Source organism: Dermochelys coriacea, chromosome 2, assembly GCF_009764565.3.
Source record: "Dermochelys coriacea isolate rDerCor1 chromosome 2, rDerCor1.pri.v4, whole genome shotgun sequence".
NCBI classification, from domain to species: Eukaryota; Metazoa; Chordata; order Testudines; family Dermochelyidae; genus Dermochelys; species Dermochelys coriacea.
In genome coordinates this window covers 223,361,443-223,385,723 of record NC_050069.1, presented here as the reverse complement: position 1 = coordinate 223,385,723, position 24,281 = coordinate 223,361,443, and the positions used below count along the sequence as shown (strand labels likewise).

Here is a 24,281-nt window from a genome sequence, read left to right as displayed (position 1 = left end):
CTGGAGCAGCAAACCGCTGCCACTGGGAGCCGCAATTGGCCAAACCTGCAGACGTGGCAGGTAAACAAACCGGCCTGGCCCGGCAGGGGCTTTCCCTGCACAAGCAGCAGAACAAGTTTAGGAACCACTGCTTTAGAGGATTGTTTTAAATTACATTTTATTAGCTAATTTTTTATAACTAATTTTTATAAAACATAGGTTATAATGATTTTTACTGGGTTTTTTTTAATTCTTATACATTTTTAATAGAGGTGTTTAGATTTGTTTTTTAAATTAAGATTTTTAGTTTTAGTTGTTTACTTGTCTGTTCCCCTTTTTTATTCTGATTAGCAGAAACTGCCAGCTAGATATGACCTTGCCTCTAAAACCCTGTCTTCAAATTAACCCTTAACTATGTGGTGGTTTATTTCATTAATTCAGGGTGGCTGAATGCACATTATATGGCTGCAGTTAACCTGATTACATTCTGGGGTACACACCCCTTAAATTCAGGGCAACACCAGGGATACAGAATTTACTTTTTCCCCACTCTCCACCTAATTCCATTGTGATAGTGCAGTGAACTCCTGCAGCTGGCAACAGCATTCAAAGTCCACCCCTTATGATAGGGATTGGAAGCACCTTGACTTATCTGGATGAAAGGCCTACTCTTCTGCTTCTCTACAATTTAGTATTGCAAACTACCAGGCCTTAACAGCAAAATATGATTACATGAACTATACCAAACTTAACATCTTTATTGACCATCTCATAATGAATCATAATTGGAACAATTTTGAGCCATTTCATGAGGGCAGTTGGTGGTCAAACAGCACTCCAGGCAGTGCTTGACACAGCTGATACAGTGACCCAGTCCATCTCAAAAGCAGTTGTTATGCAAAGAGCTTCGTGGTTGCAGCTTTCAGGTTTCCAAAAGGAGGTGCAAACAACTATTTAAGACCTCTCCTTTCATGGCTCTGAGTTGTTTGCTGAGAAGAACAGTGCATCACTCCACACACTTAGGGATTCCAGAGCCAAACTTCAGTCACTGGAGATCTATACAACCAGACAAAAGAAAAATTTAGTCCTCGCAAATTGCATGCACCACAGTTCCCACCACACACACTACTAAAACCCACAGAGAAAGAAATCCAGATTCTAGAGAAACAAACCGTCAGGCCCTCAATCTTCAACATTGGAGTCTGTCACTTCAAAACATCAGTTTTGATATCCTGTTCGAGGCTACTCCCTTCAACATCAGCTGCCATTCCCAACCCATTGCATCCCTTTGGATGTTGCCTTGTTTTGTTCCACCACAACTGGGAACACATGACATCTGACAGATGGGTTTTGAAGGCTATTTCCAATGAGTATTCGATCCACTCCATTTCCATCCTCTTTCCCATCCCTCTTCAGGGATCCTTCTCATGAGAGATTGCTGCAATAGGAGATAGATCACCTCCTCCAACTAGGAGCCACAGAACCTGTCCCTCTACCTCCATGCCAAAGGGTTTTACGCTCTGTTTCCTGGTCCCCAAGAAAAAGGGAGTTGGAGACCCATACTGGACCTCAAGGCATTGAACAAATACTTTAAGGCCCAAAAATCCAAGATGGTCACACTAGCAGCGATTATTCCATCTCTGGAACAGGGAGATTGGTTCTCAGCCCTGGACCACCAAGACGCGTATTTCCATGAATCATCTGTGAGGTGGTAGGGTCAGTATCTCAGATTTACTCTGAGTCAAGACCAGTACAGAGTACTCCTTTTTGGCCTCTTGTTGGTTCCCAGAGTATTGTCCAAGATCCTTTCTGTAGTGGTGGCTCACCTACATACCCAAGAGATCATGATCTACCCATAGTTGGATGACTGCCTCCTGAGGGCCCACTTCTTAGAAGAAGTTCTGTGTGCCACCCACAGAACTATGGATGTATTCACAAACCTGGGCCTGCAAATCAACATCCAAACATTGACCTTAACTCCAGAGCAAAGCCTGGAGTTTATGGGAGCCAACCTTGACTCGCTGCAAGTGAGAGCGCTCTTTCTACAACACAGATTTCACAGCCTGTCCATGCTTAGAGAGACAGTTCAAGCCTGCCTTCAGACTTCTGCCAGACATTGCTTCCTGCTTCTGGGGCACATAGTCGCCAGTAAATTCGTAATATCTCATGCCAGACTGCACATGAGGTGTCTGCAGACATGGTTCAGCTCCGTTTACAGGCCACACAGAGACAGGTTAGACAAACCTCTCTCAATGCCTTCCAGGGTCAAACACTTCCTGGATTGGTGGAAAGATGCAGGAAATGTTTGCACAGAGGTCCTGTTCACTCAGCCTCCTCCCCTCTTCTGACATCAATTCTCACTATGGACACTCCCTTCAGGGGTTGAGGTGCACACCTCAACAGCCTCACAACTCAGGGCAAATGGACGCCCGTAGAAATGACTCTCCACATCAACCTCTTCAAACTCAGGGCAGTCAGGAATGCTTGCACTCACTTTCTCCCACTGATCAGAAGTACACACGGACCAATAACATTGCATGCATGTACTCCATAAATCATCAGGGAGATGCCAGATCATCCTCTCTCTGCACAGAAGCATTAAAGCTATGGAACTGGTGCATTTGCCACAATGTTCTAATATCAATAACCTACCTACTGGGAGTGCAGAACACAGCAGGAGACTGTCTCAATTGCATGTTCTCATACAACCATGAATGGGAACTGAACCCAGCAGTACTTCACAGCATATTCAATCAACGGGGGACACCATCAATACACTTGTTCACTACTTATCTGAACAGGAAATTCCCACACTGCTGCTCCAGGACCGGCCTCGGACAGCACTCGGGGGACATTTTCCTTCTTCCATGGGATGACAGCCTTCTTTTTGCCTTTCCCCTGTTCCCTCTGTTGTTGAAGGTCCTGTTGAAAATAAAAAGAGAAAAAACAAAACTTCTACTGATTGCTCCCATCTGGCCGGGACAGACGTGATATTCGTACCTTTCACAGCTGGTGATGTGTCCACCCATCCCTCTTCAACCCACTACTTACTTCCTCTCACAGAACAAAGGAGACACTCTCCATCCCAACCTGTGGATACTCCGGCTCAAGGCTTGGCTCTTTCTTGGTTCCAACGCATAGAGCGCACCTGCTCTGAAGAGGTACAGAAAGTGTTACTACAGTTGGTAATCGGCTACCCATCATACTTACCTGCAGAAGTGGTCCAGGTTTCAGGTTTGCTGTGATTCCAGGCAAATTATCCTGACATGCTACTCTCCCTGTGGTGTTAGATTATGTACTGACTCTTAAAAAAACAAGGCTATCCCTCAGTTTGCTCAAGGTACACCTGGCAGCCATAGTGATTTTCCATCCACAAGAGTTTCTCACACCCAACCACAAAAAAATTCCTCAATGACATAACGAACCTCTTTCCCCAGCCAGATGTCCCACTCCAACATGGGACCTAATCTAGTTTTAAAGATTAAACCATCCTTATTCACTTACCCCCCAATGAAGACCGCATTTCTCATGGCCATCACGTCAGCTAGGAGAATAGGGGAAATAGCTGCACTTATGACGCACCCCCCTTTACAGAATTCTTTCACAATAAGGTTATCTCAGACCACACTCAAAGTTTATTCCTAAATTGTCCTCATTTTTTCACATGAACCAACCAATTCATCTCCCAACCTCTTATCCTAAGCCTCACTGTTATAATAGAGAGGCCATAGTGCACATGCTAGATGTTAGGAGAGTTCTGGCCTTCTACCTGGACACGAAGACTTTTAGGAAATCTCCCAAGCTCTTCCTTTCCATTGAGGAAAGGTCTAAAGGCACAGAAATATCATCCCAGAATCTCTCTTAGTGAGTCTCAAACTATATTAAGCTCTGCTATCATATTTGCAACATAATGGTCTCCACCTGGAATTCACACCCACAACATGAGGTCCTTTTCTTCCTCTGTTGCTTTCTTCAAGAATGTCCCTATCTCAGAAATCTGCAGAGCATACCTGGGCGTCTGTACATACCTTCGCAGAATACTGTATGATTATTGGGGACTCTGCTTCTGATGCTAGCTTCAGCTCAGCAGTATTATCCATAACAGACTCAACTTCGAAGCCCCACCTCATTAGGGATACTGCTCGAGGGTCACCTACAGTGGAGCCCTATAGGAACACTAATTGAAGAAGTAGTTCTCACCTTGTGCAGTAACAATGGTTCTTCACGATGTGTCCCACTTTTGGTGCTCCGGAACCCGCCCTCCTCTCCTCTAATTCGGAGCTCTTGATAGGGACTCTGTGGTAGAGAAGGAACTGAGGGTGATTGGCCTGCGCAGCACTAATTAGCCTCGAAGCAGAGCACAAGGAGGAAAGAGAGCATGTGCAGGCCAATAGACACTGCCATCAAGATCTCTGATCAGAAGCACAGGGATGCACATATACCTACAGTGGAGCACCCATAGGGACACATCTCAAAAACCATCGTTACTGCACAAGGTGAGTAACTTCTCCCCTCACTTATTAATGGTATAATATTCCATTGTGTAGATTGCATTTTTGATAGTGGAGCACTTTAAACGTGTATTTGGAATACATACTGCAGAACTGGTAATTGGCCTTACTTTGACACAATGTCCAGAATGTTTATGTTAGTTTTAAAGCACTGACAACCAGCTCACAAGGTTATAGTAGCATACTCTGATATTTCTCTTACAACAGCTCCTCGTTTCTCATGTGCATTGTGCAACAGAAGTCTCACTGTGGACCTCGCAGCACTACTTCCTGAAAGCTCCTTTCATTGACCACTTTCCTTCAGCTCTGTGCCTGTTGCCCACTTCCAATCTTTGAAGCAGGATTGGAGAGCCATTCTCACAGCACAGCTGAATTTGTGGGATCAAAACAGTGTCAACCAGCAGCCTGGGGAAGCTGTTCCTTTGGCTAGCCTTGGCAAAATAGCAGCTCTCAACTAACCAGTTCAGCTTATGAGGAGCAAAATTAGATGCGCCTTATAGTACCTCACTCTTGACTCACAGTTTACATATACACTCATTTATGTAACTGCTCTTAGATTTTTCACGTGTAATGAATATTAAAAAGTCCCAGCTGAGTGTCTGTCAAAACTGAGTCTTTAAAGCAGTGTTTGCTTTTGTAGGGTTAAATGGTTCCTTGGATATGTTCACATCAGTCTCATTCAAGCCAGAAGGGGGTTGTACTTGTGCATCTGAGGTAGATAAGTGTGAATTTATTATTGTGAATTGGTTGTGTGTGGATTTTACTTTATTGAAAGAAGCAAAATCACCAAATAAATGTTTGATAATGGCAAATTGTGACTGGTTATACCTAGACAATTACATATTAAATATAAAGAATCTGTGTGTCACAGCTACTACTTCTTATTAAATGTGTCATTTTGTTTTGAATAACAGCCAGATAGATACTCATTGATTTTTTCAATTCTCCCACAGGGAACTGCTTCTGGCACGGGTGTTCTACTGCTTACTCTGAAACAATTTCCTTACTTATGTGTATCATTTTCTAGCAAATTCTCAGGTTGGTAAATTTTCTTATTTGTATCCTTAGAGAATTATAGTAGCCTGTGTATTCAATTTGGAAAGCCACTCAGAATAGAACATTATGACCAGTTTTCTGTTACTATATAGGAGAGTACAGAGGGGGAAATTAAATATTTAAATACCTCCTTTTCATATCTCATTTTATGTGGGAGGCTGGAACTTTCAGTATCCTACATTTTTGTTTGTTTCCGACAACACTTCTAAAATTCATTGTTTTTTCCTAAAATGTTATGTAAATTGAGAGATCAGCTTTATATTTATCTTTCAGGGCCTGTCTGGCTAATTTATTTAGGATAGGGGGAAGGTTGTGCTCTTAGCTCTTATGACCAGTATAGTTGCAGAAGAGCAAGCTGCATTCTATTTTCTCATGCAACTCAACAAAATTGTCAGCTAAATCCTGATGCCAGAAATTTTGTCAGTAATGAGTGATGTATAAATCAAAGAACAGTTTGACTTTCAGATGCCAGATTGAGATGTAGTACCAGGAATTAGAAAGATTTCCTTTTTCTTCACTACATTTCCTATGAATGAAAATAGATAAAAATCTAAATTTAAAAAGACAGATCTCACTTTGACAAAGAAACCAAGCAAATGTGGCACGGAAGTCATTGGAAAATTGACACCAACATACATAACTTCTGTTTAGGGTTTTTCCCCAGCCCCCATGACCCTACATGGAAGGCCTAATTTTGGTTGCCATTTGTCTATTGGAAACTTTGGAAACAGGAAGGTCTGCACTTTTTGGAGGATGTCCATTTCTCATGGATTTAAATTCATGCCTGTGCAGATTTCCAGGACAAGATTTATGTACCACTTAAGATCTATTGTTGAAGATTTAAGTGGCACGTAAGTAATACATAGGCTTTGTGTAGATCTTCTGTATCCGTGTGCATTTCATGCCAAATGCATGACTTATCACATAGTGTATCATGTACAGGGTACAGAATGAAGGACAGAATTTGCTCCTTTCTAAATAAACAAAAGCAAAAAAACACCAGCTCCCATTAGTATTAAACCCTGAAGTACTCAAGTTTTCTGTAAAGCTTTCATTTACGTCTCCCAGCACATAACTGATTGTCTCCATTTAAGCCCACAAATGGAGTGCAAAATGGAGTGGCGAGAGGAAAGATGGTAGATGCTTTTATCAATGGAAAATTAAAGGGAAATGTCAGATGCCTTTCAGAGCACTTCTGTCATAGAGAATAACATCTATCTGCAGAAATATTCAGTTGATTATTTATTTGTATTAACAGAGCACCTAAGTCATGAACCAGGATCCCACTGAGCTAGGTTCTATGGAAACACAGAACAAAATTACAGTCTCTTCTCCAAAGAGCTTGCAATCTAACACAATATGTCGTACTCTGACACATTTAAAATAGGGCCCAATAACGTTGGAATAATCTTAAAACTCCAGCTCCTCAGAATGATTGAAACAAGATTATTCACTGGTACAGCTGATTGAAAAATGTGGAGAAAATGTTTAACACGTTTTTAGTTGAAATTTTGAATTTTCAGAAAACTTCAACTACCCTTTAAGTTGATCAGAAAAATAAAACAAATTCAGGAATACTTTCAGGTAATTCTGCTCCTTTTCAACCACTTCTCATCATTAGTGAAGATTTTAATCTCCTGGAAGAATGGTAGGCTGGCCGCCTTCTTCCTCACAATTGGAGGTACACTTTCTGCGAGCTAATTCATGGAGGGGTCTGAACAATGATCTCTGAGAAGGAGACCATGAATTCATTCCTTCTGGCTTCTGAGAACTGCACTGACTACAGATAGGGAGGGAGCATTAGGAAATACTGTACAGTATATCATGATACAGTGAGAGGCACACAATAACAAAGTGTGTGTTTCTAATTTGTGTTAAGGAAGAGGCAGCAACTTGGGGATATTGTCTAGTGAGTACCAGATGTGTATATCTAACACTTCTATTAAAATAGTTTCATTCAATTAGATAATATGAAACAACACATTTTTACTTCTTCCATATCTGAGAATATGTAGTGTTTAAATTAAATGTAGGGAGTGGGAAGCATGCTGCAGCTTAACTCTACATCTGTAGTGTTTTTGCCGTTCAAAAATTTATCTGCACTCATTTCGGGGGGGGGGGGAGGCTTATTGTTTGTTTTTGGTTTTTTAAGGAAGGAATTTGTTTCAGGCTCTGGCCTCTATCTGGTAGAACATGGCATAGGCAGTGTAGACAAGTGTCCTAGCTTCTTTAAAATTAATTGATGTGAAAATTGAACTATTAAACCAACATTAACTGACATAAGTATTCTGGGCCTTATCTTGAAAGGGGCAGAGTATACGCAAGTCCTGTTGACTTTATTTTTAGGTGAGACCAATTAAACTGATTTAGTACTGGTATGATGGTATTCAAATATAATGAAATGAATTAAATTTATTAAATGGAATTGAAGTCAGTGTTAACATTCTTGCCATGTTTGTATTTTGCAGGGTGTATTTGAGAAGATTTTTTCTCTTTGGCCATTGTCCACATGTTTTGAGCTGAATGGAAATGTCTATGAGTGGTGGTTTAGGTGGAAGTTAGACCGCTATGTATGTAATCATAAATTAATTGTGGTCTTGTGTTTTAAGAAGTATTCCTAAACATATTTTAACTTTTAGAATCTACTTCTCCCTCTTCCCCTGGAAAAAATAAATTTGAAGTTCCAGGCAATGGTTTGTTGTAGGGACAGGGAGCATCCACTTTTACTTCAAGTATTTGTCAAAGCCATGCAGAAAAGATGGAAGCTGACTTGTTTATAAGCTGAGCCTATAAAGTGTCCATAATCAGAGCTCTGCATATTCTGTCTTGTCCCAGACTTAAATTTTGCTGGGAGACAACTGACTTCTGTGGCACTTCAAGGCTAAATTCTGCAGGAAATTGAAATTTCACATTACTGCAGCAATAAATAGTAAATCTTTTTTTAAAAACCCAAAGGAACCTCCAAAGAAACTTTAATTATATAAACAACATAATTTATAAATGAAGGACGTTCTCATGGGAGTGTTCCTTTTGAATATTCTGTGCTGCTAAAATCAGAAGGTCTTGATATAGAATTTATTTCACCTTTTATGTAGAGATGTTATTTTTATCTTATTGTTTATAAATATGTTTTGAATACTGTGTTTTAAAATAGCTTTGCGAGGGGGCATTCTTCTTCCCCCACAGTGTGGTGTGCTGGTAGAGAGAGAAATTTCTGCCTGTTCTCTCCTGTATCTTGTTTGGTTATTGGGAGGATGTGAGGCCCGAGCGTATTTTTCCTCTGACCTCTTCCTAAAGGCATTGTCTTGCCTGCTGTGGTTGGGTGCAGCAGTCTTCAAATTCTTCTTTCCGCTCTAGACTGCATGGTCTGGAACCAATCAGTGGCATACCTTCTCCCCCTGCTGCCAATTTTAATAACTGCTTACATTTTTTGCACGGCCCAGGGAGAGCAGTGTACTTAATAAAACTCCAGATCTCACCAATGTTGTAGTTTTGTGAAGCATACATTGCATTCCGGGGAGGTTCTAAAGTGCCAGAACCCCAAAAAATTTAAAACGGGCGGCAGCAGGGCTCTGAACCATAACCTGATGTTAGTGGAGGAGTTTGGAGTAACATCCTAGATCAAATGTCTTAACAACCCTGTTACCTTGGTGGTTTTACCTGTGTTTATTAAATGCAAAGAGAGAGTAGTTACCTTAGTTTTCTTTTGCAGGTAGTCTTTCACGGGATGATGTTTGCTTTTATTTATCTGGCATTACAAAAACGTCAGGTGCTTTCGGAAGGGAAAGGAGACCCTCTCTTCTCCAACAAAATTTCAAATGTTTTACTATTTATTTCTGTAGTTTGCTTTTTGGTAAGTCCACAATATGAACTGAAATTTTGTAAATTTAAAACAGTCATCCTGAGGATGGTTTTCTGGAGAAGTTCCTGTGTAGCAATGAGTGGACATTTCATAAGAGATGGTCTTGGGTTGCAGAAGTTTATTTCTGCTATATTTTATAAATAGCTACTACCCATCCTGGACTCTTTTTTTTTTTTTTTTTTTCCCCCCTTTTACTCTATTGTAGATTTAAATACTACAGCTTCTCCAGTTGATTATCTTGGATGATCTTAGTAAGAATAGTGTGGTAGATGACCTGTATAAACAGTCAAGAAATGAGCTAATGTATAAGTGTGATTAATAAAATTGTCAGCATTGGACTTTTTTGTATTTTAGAGTACAAATGATTATTGCATTCATCAGCTGCAAAACAGTGTTTGAGAAATGCATAACTAACTAGAAAGTGTAAAGAATAGACACCGCACCGCTGCTGTTTTAACATATTTTAAAATGTTTTATCCTGTTGTAACATTTTAAAATCTCTTAAGCACAGTCATCAAACAGACTGATATGTATATTTATATCTTGTAGACCTACTCTATCTGGGCTAGTAGCTGTAAAAACAAAACTGAGTGCAATGAACTGCATCCTTCTGTTTCTGTGGTGCAGGTAATTATGCTCCTTTTCCTTAGTGACAGAATCTAGATTCTATTAAAAAAAAAAATAATATAGTCTGTCTCTGATGTCTTAGCACTTCACATCAGTTGATGAACGTCATTTTCATGTATGAATGTGAAAAAGGGTTTGTTGTATTGCTGGTTATTTTTCCTTGACCTGTGTAATATAAAGTTTAAAATGTAGCATTTTATTTATAGCACATTATTGTGACAGCACATTTTCATTCTATTCTGTGTATAAATGTAAGAGTGTAGCTATATTAGTATGTGTGTACATTCACATACATAGATATATGAATGTGTATTTTCATTTTTATATATAAAGATATCTATATATATTTTACACGAGGGTATATATGTAGTGCATATCTGTGTGTGTGTGTGTGTGTTTATATGTTTTTGTGTGTGTATGTGTGTGTGTATATAAATGTATATATGCATTACATATATACCCTTATGTAAAATAAATATAGATATCTTTATATATAAAAATGAAAATACTCATTCATGGCCATACACAGTACCTGAATACTAATTCATATACAGTAGAATCTCATAGTTACAAACTGACCAGTCAACCACAAACCTCTTTTGGAACCAGAAGTATGTAATCAGGCAGCCTCAGAGACACCACCCCCCTCTCCCCCCCCAAAAAAGCAAATATAGTACAGTACTGTGTTAAATATAAACTACTTTAAAAAAAAAAGGGGGGGAAAGCAGCATTTTTCTTCTGCATAGTAAAGTTTCAGAGCTGTATTAAGTCAATGTTCTGTTGTAAACTTTTGTAAGAACAACCAAAACGTTTTGTTCAGAGTTACAAACAACCTCCATTTCTGAGGTGTTTGTAATTCTGAGGTTCTACTCCATATAGTGTAGCCCTGATCCTGCAAACATTTGTGCACGTGCTTATATTACGTATATACTGTATGTATTTTTAAAGATTATAATATGTACATATATAGCAAAAATATTTTATTAAATTAATTTTCTTGCTGTGTTATAATGCATAATCTATTTTCAATTACTTTTCACACATGAATCTCTTTCTGTTTAGATTTTAGCTTTCATCCTCATCAGGAACGTTCCTGGATATGCCCGTTCTGTATATAGTTCATTTTTTGCCTGGTTTGGCAGAATTTCTTTAGAGGTAAGTAGAGTGATCACAAATGCAATAATAGGGTGTTTCATTTTAGGAATCTATAACTTGTGGGTTTATAATATACACTGTAGTGTAACTGAATAAATAGTAAAAACATATTTTTGGTTAATTTGCTTTGAAATCCAACTGTGGCTGTTGATATTCTTCATTGAGAGAGACAAGATGGATGAGGTAATATGTCTTATTGGATTGACTTCTGTTGGTGGAAGAGACAAATTTCTGAGCTTCATAGAGCTCTTCTTCAGGTCTAGCAAAGGTAACCAGGGACGCATTGTTAAGTGTAAGCATTTAACATGTTGCGAGAAACCACTTATAATGAGGAGGGCAATCAATACCTCTTCAGTCATAGGTCAAAGGAGGGTTGTCGGTTACAACTTGTTGTAATGAGTCATAAACCAGTGTCTCCGAGACTATGATTTTAGGGCTTGTCTACACTGGCACTTTACAGCGCTACAACTTTCTCGCTCGGGGTGTGAAAAGCCACCCCCCTAAGCGCTGCAAGTTTCAGCACTGTGACGTGCCAGTATAGACTGTGGTAGAAACGCCCCTCATAGATGTAGGGTTTTTTTTAGATCCCTAAGAGAGCTCTCTCCCAGTGCTATGCCACGACTCGTGGCAGCACTTTAACGTTGCCAGTGAAGACGTGCCCTTAATGTCTATCAGAGTTACGAATTTAAGTTCCCAACAATTTGTAACCTACTAACCCTCCTGTGTCCTATGACTGCAGAGGTGTTAATTGGCCACTTCATTTTGGGTGGTTTCTTCCATTATGTTTTATCCCCTTATGCTTAATAATCTGTCCCACCTTAAATTTGATATTCATGAGATAAAGTTGATACTCATGAGAATGTAAGAATGGCCTTACCGGGTCAAACCAATGGTCCATCTAGCCCACTATCCTGTCTTCCGAGAGTGGCCAGTGCCAGATGCTTCAGAGGGAATGAACAGAATAGCATGATTGAGTGATCCATCCCCTATCATCCAGTCCCAGCTTTTGACAGTCAGAGGCTTAGGAACCTCCAAAGCATGTGATTGCATCTCTGATCATCTTGGCTAAAAGCTATCCCTGGACCTGTCCTCCATGAACTTATCTAAGCCTTTTTTTAGCTCAGTTATACTTTTGGCCTTCACAGCATCCTTTGGCAACAAGTTCTACAGGTTGACTGTAAGAAGTACTTGTTTTAAATCTGGTGCCAATTAATTTCATTGGATGACCCCGGTTCTTGTGTTATGTGAAGGGGTAAAACACTTATTTATTCACTTTCTCAACACCAGTCATGATTTTATAGCCCTCTATCATATCTCTCCTTAGTTATCTCTTTTCTAAGATGAACAGTCCCAGTCTTCTTAATCTCTCCTCATACAGAAGCTGTTTCATACCCTTAATCATTTTTGTTGCCCTTCACTGTACTTTTTCCAACCAAAACTGCATGTAGTATTCAAGGTGTGAGTGTTCCAGGGATTTATATAGTGGCATTGTGATACTGCCTATCTTATTTTCTATCTCTTTCTTAATGGTACCTAACATTTGGTTAGCTTTTTTACAGCCATTGCACATTGAGCAGATGTTTTCAGAGAACTATCCACAGTGACTCAAGATCTCTTTGTTGAGTGGTAACAGCTAATTTAGATTCCATCATTTTGTATGTACAGTTGGGATTATATTTTCCAGTGTGCAGTATTTTGCATTTATCAACACTGAATTTCATCTGACATTGTCTTGCCCAATTTTGTGAGTTTGCTTTGTAACTCTTGGCAGTCTGCTTTGGCCTTAACTATCTTAAGTAATTTTGTATCATCTGCAAACTTTGCCACCTCACTGTTTACCCCTTTAACAAGAGTAAGCCTTATATTAGCTAATGTAGTAGTAATGATTATACTCTTATTTATATTTAAAATTGTAAACTGAATCTATTTTCGTTCTAGCTGTTCATCTGCCAATATCACATCTGGCTGGCAGCAGATACAAAGGGGATCTTGGTGCTCATTCCTGGAAATCCAACGCTGAACATAATTGTCAGCACTTTTATATTTGTGTGTGTGGCACATGAAATTTCTCAGATCACTAACGATCTAGCACAGATGGTTGTTCCTAAAGATAATGCGACTCTGCTTAGAAGGCTGCTATGTATAGTTGGGTTTTTTTCTGGACTCCTCTTTTTGTCAGCAATTCAAGATCAATCAAGGCATTAACTTCAAGAAGTCCTTAAAACTTACTTCAGGCTTACTTTGTGTCTGCCTGAAGAAAAATATTTAACTGGAGATACAAAAAACTTGTACAGTGCTAAGCAGCAGCAGAAGGACATCTAAATGAAGTCTATTGAATGTGTATATAATGGAAATGTACATATTTTGTGTGGAAATATTCTTCTCAAAGGAACCCGAGAAACAAGAATGCACTGTACAGAACTGCATGTGAAAAACAAGTGTTTTTTTTTCTACTGGATATATATTTACATATCTGTTTAAACGTAACATGAAGAAGAGAAATGGGTGGCTTGGCAGCATAATTTGGAGATTACTGAATTAACTTTACCTTGATACACCTAACTCGTGGATATTTACTAGCATACTACAGTATACATGAGACGTGCTTTAATTGTTCTCCTCAAGAAACTTTTTGTAACAACAAAGCAGACCTGATGTGTAATCTTTAGCTAATGGTCATTTTTTGCTAATTTCAAAATGAAGTTATCTTACTGGTAATCAGGGTCATTTTTCTAAACTAAGTGTTAACTCATTGTTTAGGGATCAATATTTTGGGTGTAGCTAATATGTAGTATATGAAACGCTTTATGCATTGAACAAAACCCTCTCAATTTAACGTGATTCCATGTAACATTCTAGCCAGGTTTACATAGTATTTCGTAAGTGTTTTGTATTTTTTTTTTTTTTCTGAAGAGTTTTCAGGAAATATTCTTCAGTTCTGGCAATGCGGGATTTGTTAAGAATGCATAAGTAATTTTCTTTTGAATTTTCTACAGGTATGTTTGCTTTTTCATCAGCATTTTCCTATTATTGCTCTTTCAAAGTCTCTGTAGTTCACAATATTAATTCAGCCCCACTGAAAAAACAATGATAAGCAATATTTCAGCTGAATATTGAAAAGCTGGGAAAGTTCCCGCCCTTTTCCAGTCATACATCTACTGTATTCAGATCTTACAGAGGAGGGCATAGCAGAGGCATACAATGTCAGAACCCCCATAACGTGCATGACTTGAACTAGGTCTCCCTAGGGAGCTAGAGCCATGTTAGATCTTACAATATGTCTTCAGTTGAAGGGTATGGAGAACCAGCCTGCATGGGAAAGATTGGTTGACTAGCACTCTGGGTAACTGCAGAAAATGGGTCCCTTTTAAAAATAACAATAAAATAAGGTTGAGGTTCATTGTTTAGAAGAGCCAATTCTTTCATTCCTATTTTAGCAGTATCTTGCCTTTGTGCTGTGATTCAAACTAAGAATCAAAGGTTTTTTCTTTATCATGTAACCTTCTTTTGCATACAGCATAGAACTGAAAGAAATAGCACTTCAAATTAGAACTGGTAGGTTGTAATTTTAAATTCTGCAAATTCAGTGGAACCATGGTGATCCTTTGTTCCATTGAACCATAATAATAGTCTTCACCATTTTTTGTGAGTTTGGCTCACGTAATGCTTGAAGGTTCATGTGCATCTTCGTTCTGGCCTCCTTTTGGTGGCTACTGTTTAGCACTCAATGAATACGACAATTGTTTTCTCAGCATATGTGCAATTATATGTAATGATAAACTATATGAATCTTAATTTATACAGTAAGTGGTCTGATATTTATGTATTTTCTGATGTTATCTCAGTTGAACTGTGGAGTCCGAACTTGCAAAGCCACCTGTGTCTGTTGGAAAACTTTCCTGACAGTGAAAGAATACCTGCAAAATTTTGTTCCAGTAAAGAAAACAATTTCTGTAAGAATGGTGGAGCCAGTAATGAGAGGAAGATAGCAAGATAAAAGATAATACAGGTTTCAAGAATAAACTTTTAATGCATTAATTCAACAGCCTTGGGCATGTCACCTAGTTTTATTAACAAGCTTGTGGAAAGATACTCAACATTTTCTCAGTTGTGTTTTCTTTTTGGACATTATTTCCAATGTTTGGGAAGTCATCCTTAGCCACTGATCAGTACATTTGATTTATTGAAAGACATGGTATAGCTGAGCACTGTAGTGATAGTTGCAATGGACAGAATGTACAACCTACATCTATACCATTGTTAGAAGTAAGAAAAAGTGAGTTTGGGGGGAATTTTTTTGGTTTTCTTCTTCACAAACAAAGTACTGTAGATATAATTTTTATTTATCTGTTGTACAGATTTGGTTGAAGATTATTTTTAATGTTTGAAATAGTGCACTTGTTTGCTATTACTGTATGTGGGAGAAAATATATTTTCTTTTAACATTATGTGAAAATATGAAGTAATTTAAACATTAAATAAATGTGCTGTGGATGCTTATTTTTGTACTGTAAGGAGCATCAATTACTCAGGGGTTTTTTGTTATATTTTTCTTATTGTTTAAACCTAAATCAGTGGTAACTTAGTAGTATGCCTAGCCAAAGTCAGAGGTTCAGGTTATAGGGAACCTCCAAAGTAATTCCCTACCCACCATTAATTCAGCTAATCCTTTTCTAAGGGAAAATGTTCACCCTCGCAAACAGAAGCAGAAGTAACAGGGCTGTGCATATGGTCTCAAGATGGGGTGGAGAGAAGGAATTCTCCACAATAAGCCAGTGACACAGTGTGGCTGCTTCATTGTCACTACTGTAGCCTCAGGGATTCAGCAATCCTCACATGTGCAGGGGCCTAACTAGGGTTGCCAACTTTCTAATAGCAGAAAACTGAACACCCTTGCCCTGCCCCGCCCCTTCTCTGAGACTTCACCCCCCACTCACTCTTTCCCCTGTCGCTCTGCCGCTTGCTCTCCCCCACCCTCACTGTCTCTCATTTTCAGGAGGCTGCAGCAGGGGGAGGGGGAGAGGATGAGGCCAGGGATGCGGGTTTGGGGGGCAGGATGGGGCTCCAGGCTGGGAGGGTGGGGCCGAGAGGTTTGGAGTGTGGGAGGGGGCTCCAGGTTGAAGCAGAGGGTTGTGGGAGGTGGTACGGGCTCTGCACTGGGAGTGGGGTCTTTGGGGTGGGGCCAGAAATGAGTTCAAGGTGGGGCAGAGGTCAGAGTTGGGGTGCAGGAGGTGGGGAGGGGTTCAGGCTCTGGGTGACGCTTACCTGAGGTGGCTCCCAGGAAGCGACCGGCATGGCCGTCCAGCTCCTAGACACATGCATGGCCAAGGGCTCTGCACAGCGTGCGCTGCCCCCACCCGCAAGCCTGTCCTTGCAGCTCCCTTTGGTCATGGGTCCCAGCCAATGTGAGCTGTGGAGCCGGTGCTTGGGGAGGGGGCAGCGCGTGGAGCATCCATGGCCACTCCTATGCTTAGGAGCTGGAGGAACATGCCAGCTGCTTCTGGGAGCCATGCAGAGTTGGGTAGGGAGCCTGACTGGGCTGCCAACAGGACTTTAACAGCCCAATCAGTGATGCTGACTGGAGCTGCAAAGGTGCCTTTTTGATCAGGTGTTCCAGTCGAAACTAGACACCTGCCAACTCTAGGCCTAACTGATAAATTGTAAATCCACTAGGCCCACCCCCAAAACCTCCTTCTATGGCTGTACAAAAGAAACTCCAGCAGAGCATGGATCCATAACACACGGGATGCAGGCCCCTTATCTCAGTTCCCAGCATTTCTCTTCCAAGTGTGTGAAGCTAAAAACCGATGAAATGCAGAATGAAAGCATAAAGGAATATTCTTCATATCAGGATGGCAGAGCCAGGCAATGCCTTCTGAAACTAATAGCATTAGAATGGGAAGATAACTATATCCATTAATTGCAATATCAACCAGGGCATCTCTTCCACTCAAAAAAAAACCCAACAGGATCAGCTCAGTTTCTTTGAACCTGTGACATGAGGTATCATTACCTTCTTTGAGATCCATTGTTGACCATAGCAATTACCATAGCATTGGAATCTATGTAGGCATCATGACCCAATAAAAACAGCAACCAAAATTCTGTAGGTAAATTAAGTATTTAACTACTGTATTTATTGCAAAAACTGATTTTCATATATCTAAAAAAGAAAACCCTGAAAACCCTCTGTTCATTTAAGTTGGTGCACTTCAATCTTATTGTAATGATACAATGGAGTTTCAGTTCTTCCCCCTTGGATCTTAATCATATGGTCAAAATAGGGCTGTGAATTTACATGCTAACACTTTTAACTATCCCCAATGTGGTGTTCAATTTATATAATTTAATATAATTATTTTTAGTTAGCTACAGTTTTCTGAGTCCATATTTCTAATTATCTGTAATATGTAAATATCAGGTTCACATGAGATGGGATAAACTTGTCTAAAATGAATGTTGCTTTTTACAAAAAGGACAGTGAAAAGGTGTGCTGATACCAAACCATTAACATCACCAGACCGCTTTCAGACTATATAAAGCTCATTTTTTATAGACTTGTCATTTATGATCTTCAACTGACAACAGATATGTAATAATCTTGGAAATTCACTTACATTTCCCAGTGCTATTATGTATAATTAGTGCTTTCTTGTTCCTATATCTAAATGTATTTTTTATTTCAGTTGAACTGATGATATTCAACAATCAATAGAAAAAAGCAACTTTCGGTATAGAAACAAAACAGACTAATTTCACAAGATCTATTATTAATATATTTCAATTTAGTTTCATATCGAATTGGAAATTAGAAATTTCGAGTCATTAAATCTGTGCCATATAACAGTTGTGTTGACACTTTATGTATTGAAAATTTGTCATAGAAGCCCAAGTGCAGCTACAAGTCTATTGACTGTCCATGCTCCATGTTATTGGAAAAGGAGTACATTGTTCAGCCATCAACTCATTCAACACAATCAACTTACAGAGTCCTAGGGTGATAGGGAAGTGGCGACTGCGACAGGCAGAGGATGCCACTGGCAGTCCTTAGTCACAACTCTACACAAGGCGGCCTTAGGGCGAAGTTTGTTCACTGCAGAATGGCAGATACAGAACTTGGAGCTAATATCCTTCTGAGGTGACAGAAGCAGGCCTTTTTAGGCACAGCACTGTTCTCCCCAATCCAGGGAAAAGGGGACTGAAAAGGAACCTTCAGCACAACCTACCCTTTCCATATCTATCAGGCTACTGCTCCTGGCTGGTCACCCAACTTTAGCAGTCAAAATAAAACAAAGATTCACAGATTGACATTTGGGTCATGGAATGTCAGAACTCTTTTTGATAATGACCAAAGACCAGTGTTTTGGCAATAAAGGCTATTCTTTGTTCTGAAGAGATATAATACATCATTCTCCTATTGAAATCAGACTTGCTGATGAATCCCACCCTGAGGACATGGGAGCAGGCTACATATACTACTGGAATGACAAGGACAAGCCAAAACAGTCAGGAGTAGGTTTCACCATATGGTCTGACATTGCCCACAAGCTTGACTCGGTCTCCAAGGGAATCAATGACCAACTTATACTGCTCCTCATAAACTTGTCTAGACTACGCCGCCGTTATCAGTGCCTACGTACTGACAATGACTCGTAGAGATGAGGTCAAGGAAGCTTTTTATGAAGACCTCAGCAAGGCCATTAAACAGGTGCCATACCAGGACAAACTTATTGTCCTTGGAGACTTAGTGATTGTGTGAGAGCCTACTCTGACACATGGAGCAGGATGCTAGGCCACCACAGCATTGGACAGTCAAATTCTAACAGCCAACTACTTCTTTCCCAGTGATCCAAGTTCAATCTCACTATTACCAACATAGTCTTCCAATAGGCCAACAACTATAAGACAACATAGATGGTTTGAGGTGTTGGCCTTATGACACGCTCTCTTCTGCAGAGACACACTTTGGCTGTTGACACTAGAATCAAGGTGGAAGATCTCCCCATTGAAGGGAAAGACTTTTCAACAATAAGACTGATACATTGTTGGAAAAATTAAAGGAAACCAGATCCATTGCTCCTTCTCTTTATCATTATACCTGGATCAGAAAGAAATCTTCTTCTCCTTTTTGATATGAGACACAATATTACCCTCAGTCATCTGCTTATTTTTCCTCAAATCAGAGACATCAGCAACCTCCATCTTCATTCCAGACCCAGCATAAAAAGAGGTCTTTCATATCCGGATCTAAGTTGAACAGATCTGCTCCCCCTTCTTCATCGTCCTTGAACACCAGGCCTCAGATTTGATCTGAGGATCGAGAGTTGTGGACCAATCAGGAAAAATTCATCCATCCTTTTATTTGGGGACAGGCAATTCATTGACAGATGGAGGCTGATTACATTGGACTTATGGGTACTAGAAATAGTAGAGAGGCTACGCTATTCAGTTCAATTCCCCTCCTCTTTTATTCTCCATGAGGTCATTCTACATACAGAATAACACAAGCTGCTCCAGATGGGAGCTGTCAAGGAAGTACCAAAACTTCTGTGGGGTCAGGTGTTCTATTTTAAGATACTTCCTGGTACCGTAAAAAATGATGTTTTAAATTTAAGAAAATCGAACAGATACAAAACTGGAACATCCAAAGGTATATTAACTCTGGTTTCCATAACTCCCATGCTTACAGTTATGGATTAGTTCTCCACTCTCTATTTAAAGGATACTTATTTTCATATCTAAGAAAATGGGGTATTTTTGCGTACACATATTTGGACAATTGGTTGCTAAAAGATGCTGAACCCAAGGATCTGTTACTTCAGATCATGTTTACAATCTCCAGCTTTTTGGATCTGGGTCTGCTTCTCAATATAAAAAAAAAAAATATTGGTCCAACTCAAAAAAAAAATTTATAGGTTCTCTATTGGACTCAGTAGCATGGAAAACTTTTCCTCCAGAGAACAGGTTACTAAAAATTGAGCAAGTGGTTTTGCCAATTCGAACCTGCCAATTCTATAAAGTGAACGTCTTCCTAGGTTTCATGGGTTTGATGTCAGCTCTCACTTACAGAACTCCTTCCTTTGCTTGTCTCAGAGTGAGACTGATGCAGCATTGGATGTCTCGAGTCTAAACACCCATTCAGGATAGTCTTCAGACATTTGTCACCATACCACAAAATGTTCTAAATTCACTTTAGCAGTGGACTAACTGATCCAATGTTCTCAGAGACATCCTCTTCAATCCCCCTCACCATCACTCACAATAATGTCAGGTGCAGCCAATAGTGGATGGGGGAGCCCATTTAAATTGGTTTACACTCTGGGGTCACTGGGCTTTTCAAGAAAAAAGCTTGCATGTAAATGTTTGGAATTAAAAGTCATTCGTTTGGCCCTCCCTCTTTACTTCCTCACACAAAAGGGAAGGTTGTTCAGGTAGCAATGGACAATACAGCAGCTATGTATTATGTGAACAGACACGGGGTCCTCATTCTTTCCATGCATGTGCCAAAACAGTAAGATTATGGAACTGGTGCATTCTTCATGAGATCTATCCAGTGGCCCAGCGTTTGGCAGGGGAGAGCAGCATGCTTGCAGATTGTCTCAGTAGGAACTGTTCTCAGGTGCACAAGTGGTCCCTGAAGGATCAAGTAGCACAAGACCTCTCCAGTTGGGGTCGGCCCAATGTAGACATGTTTGCTGTAAGGTTCAACAAAAAGCGTCTCTTCTCTTCAAGAGCGGGCAGGGATAGTCAGTCCATCTCAGACACCTTCCTTGTGCACTGGGGAAGGAGCTGTATGTATGCTTCCTCCCCTTTTCCATTAATTCAGAAAGTGATTAAAAAAGATTAGTCAGGACAAAGCAAAAATTATATTGATTGCTCCAGTTGGGCTGAGACAGCAGCAGTATATGGACTTGGTTCAGCTATCCAATGGTTTTTACATGCATCTTCCTCTGTATTCAAATCTCTTGTCACAGCAACAAGGGAGCATATTTTATCCGGATCATCAGTTTCTTCATCTGACTGCTTGGGCTATTGGACTTTGACTAGTCTTAAACACTCATGTTCCTTATTGTTACAGAATATACTGCTGACTTTTAGAAAACAGTCTACTAAAAAGTATTTCTATTTAAAATGGTCTAGATTTGTTTCTTGAATTTACTAGGGTTTCTTCCCCCCCAAAACCTCATGCTAAAAAAGAGAGTCTCTGTTACATGCTTTAGCTGCTAGGATTCTTATATATTATTTAAATAGAACTCAAAGTTTAGGAGGTCATGTGGATTGTTTCTCATGATAAGAAAACTAGGGGTCAGTGGACATGTCTGCTCAGATTACTTCCAGATGGTTTAAACAAAGCAGAAATTCCCATGTGTTCTGTTGTCCGGTGTCATTCTACTAGTACTGTAGCAGCATCTTTCACTTGCCTTAAACATGTTCCTATTAGGAAAATGTGTAAAGCTGATACTTGGAAGTGAGAGCACACATTCACTAAATGTTATACTCTGGATCTAGCTTCATGATGCCACATTTGGCAGAGCGGTGTTTCAATCGTTATTTAATTAGGACTCTGTTCCCATCTCCTGGGTTTTCAGCACTGCTTGTCAAACTAGTCATAAGTGAGAATACACTCAAAGAACTGAGTAAGATTGGTTACTGTACCCGGAGTTCTTCAAAATGACTCTGCATATTCACACTTCCCACCCACCTTACCCTCTTTCTCAAAGTCCTATTATGGTGTCTCTGGGTTAGCATTGGAAGGAACTGAGGCAGTAGAGAGTGCAGCACTCCCTTACGTAGCCTCATCCTCTGAATGTGTGGAAACGCTGAGGAGAGGATTAGGAGGGGATCCACGTGCACTCTAGTGGGCACTGCTTGGAGACGGTTCTATTGTTTGACACCAGCAGGCAGTGCAATACCCCTAAGCATGAATATAGTCATCCTGAAGAACTCTGGTTACAAATAAGCAACCTTAATTTATTATTACCCAGCTCCTTTTCCTGAACTATTTTATAGAGCAATAAAAAGCATTGAATTGTACTTTTTTCTCTTCAGCCTCTATCCATGACTGTCAGACCTAGTCTGTCAACTCATGTTCTGGATATTTCTGAGGCAGAATAAGGGGACGCCTCAGTTGAAGAATGTGTAAAATGGTTTGTAACAGAGGGCTTGTATTTTAGTTACAATAGGCTACATAAAAAGCACTAGCAAAGTCAGTACAAACTAAACTTGCATACAGACAATGACTTGTTTATACTGCTCTATATACTATACACTGAAATGTAAGTACAATATTTATATTCCAATTGATTTATTTTATAATTATATGGTAAAAATAAGAAAGCAATTTGACAGTAATAGTGTGCTGTGACACTTGTATCTTTTTGTCTGATTTTGTTAGCAAGTTGTTTTTAAGTGAGGTGAAAATTCGGAGTATGCAAGACAAATCAGACTCTCAAAAGGGGTACAATAGTCTGGAAAAGTTGAGAGCCGCTGCTTTAGAGAACACACTTCTATTGTAAGGAAAAGACTCTTGCTGCTATCCAGAGCTCACCAGTTTGAGTTTGCAGGCCTTGTTACAACTTTCTCACAAATCGGTAGATGTCACTAATACACTGGATTTTGGATATGTCACACCAGCTCAGGAGGCTATTTAAAATTTGTACTTATAGACTAAAGAAATATAGATGCTCAGAATCCAAAAGACATTGGCCATCAGATGATAGTAGTTTTAAAGCATGTACAGTTTTGTACCTCAAGTTCAAAGTGTCCTATTAAAGTTGAAATGCTAGCCTTAACTAGTGTAACAGCAAAACAAAAATACAGATCCTGGAAAAACAAAGCACAAATATGAGTTAAGCAGAATATCAGCCACAGCGTCATGATTCTGCCTATTCAATAGGGATCCACTACGGTGACCCCTTTGCCAGATGACTGCAGGAGTTTTGAAGGTTTGTGTCAACCATATTTGAATGGAGATTATAGAAATGTCATAGAAATTAATAAATTATTCAGGAAAATGTTACCTAGGAGCTTAGGAAGATATTCTGATAAATATATATTTATATGTATGGAGACATAAATTTATATCCTTTTAATAAACCCACAGATTTTTAAAAATACCTTGTTGCATGGATGAATGCCTCTAAGTCATTACATTTTATCAGGTAAAGCAAATAAGTATTAGACAAATACTAATTATCAGAAATATTATTTGAGAAACTGAGTTACTCTGAGTTGTGTTGTCTATTGGTATTCTGTCAATTTTAAGATTTTTTTAAAATGATTTTTAAAAGTCTGCACACTGAATATATAATACAGCCATTTAGGCTTTAAACTACATTGTTACATTAGAAAATACATCACCAAAATGATCAATTTGTGTTAAATACATACATACAAGAGAAAAATACTTAAATTTTGGCACAACATGGACTAAACATTGTTTGTTTAAAGAAATGGATTTCTGCGCGCTGTGATCTATTATCTATGTTCTTCTAAAATGCATGGATTAGTGGATGGCCAGATTGTTGAATACTTTTGTCCTGCAAAGCCTGTGTATGGACAAACTTGACAATGATAATAAAGTATTGTGGAGTAGTGGAAACCAATTTTTCAACATTTTTAGCCCCTTTAAAAACAGTTATCTAGGTTTTTATAATCGTGCTTTTCACTAGAATATCCGAGTATCTAAATAATAGAAATGCTACTTTAGATTTAATAAACCCTCAATATATCCCACAAACTTCAGTATTGCTCAAGTAGGATTACATGTGGGAGGTGCTTTAGAAATGTCAGAAATTATTATAGTTCAGATTCACAAAGATGTGATGCTGATAAGGCAAGTGTGCCATCCTACCAACAAAATGTCAGTGCATCTTTCCCCAAATGGTAATGCTACGGACCTTCTGGCTTAGCAGAGATCCATAATTTTTGAGCTAATTTTTCCACTATTTCCTAGATTGATTCCCTCTAAATCAAACATTTAAACAAATATTTCTATAGAAATGAGTCTAAAAATCTTTGAATCTAGCTGTTACTTTGAAAGAACTCATTTTTCCTTAGAATTTTCAGTTGATCATAAAAACAGTGAGAAG

At 39.3% G+C, this 24,281-nt stretch overlaps 1 protein-coding gene across 1 annotated transcript in view; it reads left to right on the top strand.

Moving 5' to 3' along the window:
* The window catches only part of CASD1 (CAS1 domain containing 1), a 59,116-nt gene extending 43,426 nt beyond the window's left edge, over positions 1-15,690 (top strand). The window contains 7 exon segments of the mRNA XM_038388700.2: positions 5,444-5,463; positions 5,466-5,528; positions 8,015-8,116; positions 9,259-9,399; positions 9,958-10,035; positions 11,098-11,190; positions 13,129-15,690. Of these exon segments, the coding sequence (XP_038244628.1) occupies positions 5,444-5,463; positions 5,466-5,528; positions 8,015-8,116; positions 9,259-9,399; positions 9,958-10,035; positions 11,098-11,190; positions 13,129-13,395 (764 nt within the window). The 3' untranslated portion in view covers positions 13,396-15,690.
* The last annotated feature ends 8,591 nt before the right edge of the window (positions 15,691-24,281 follow it).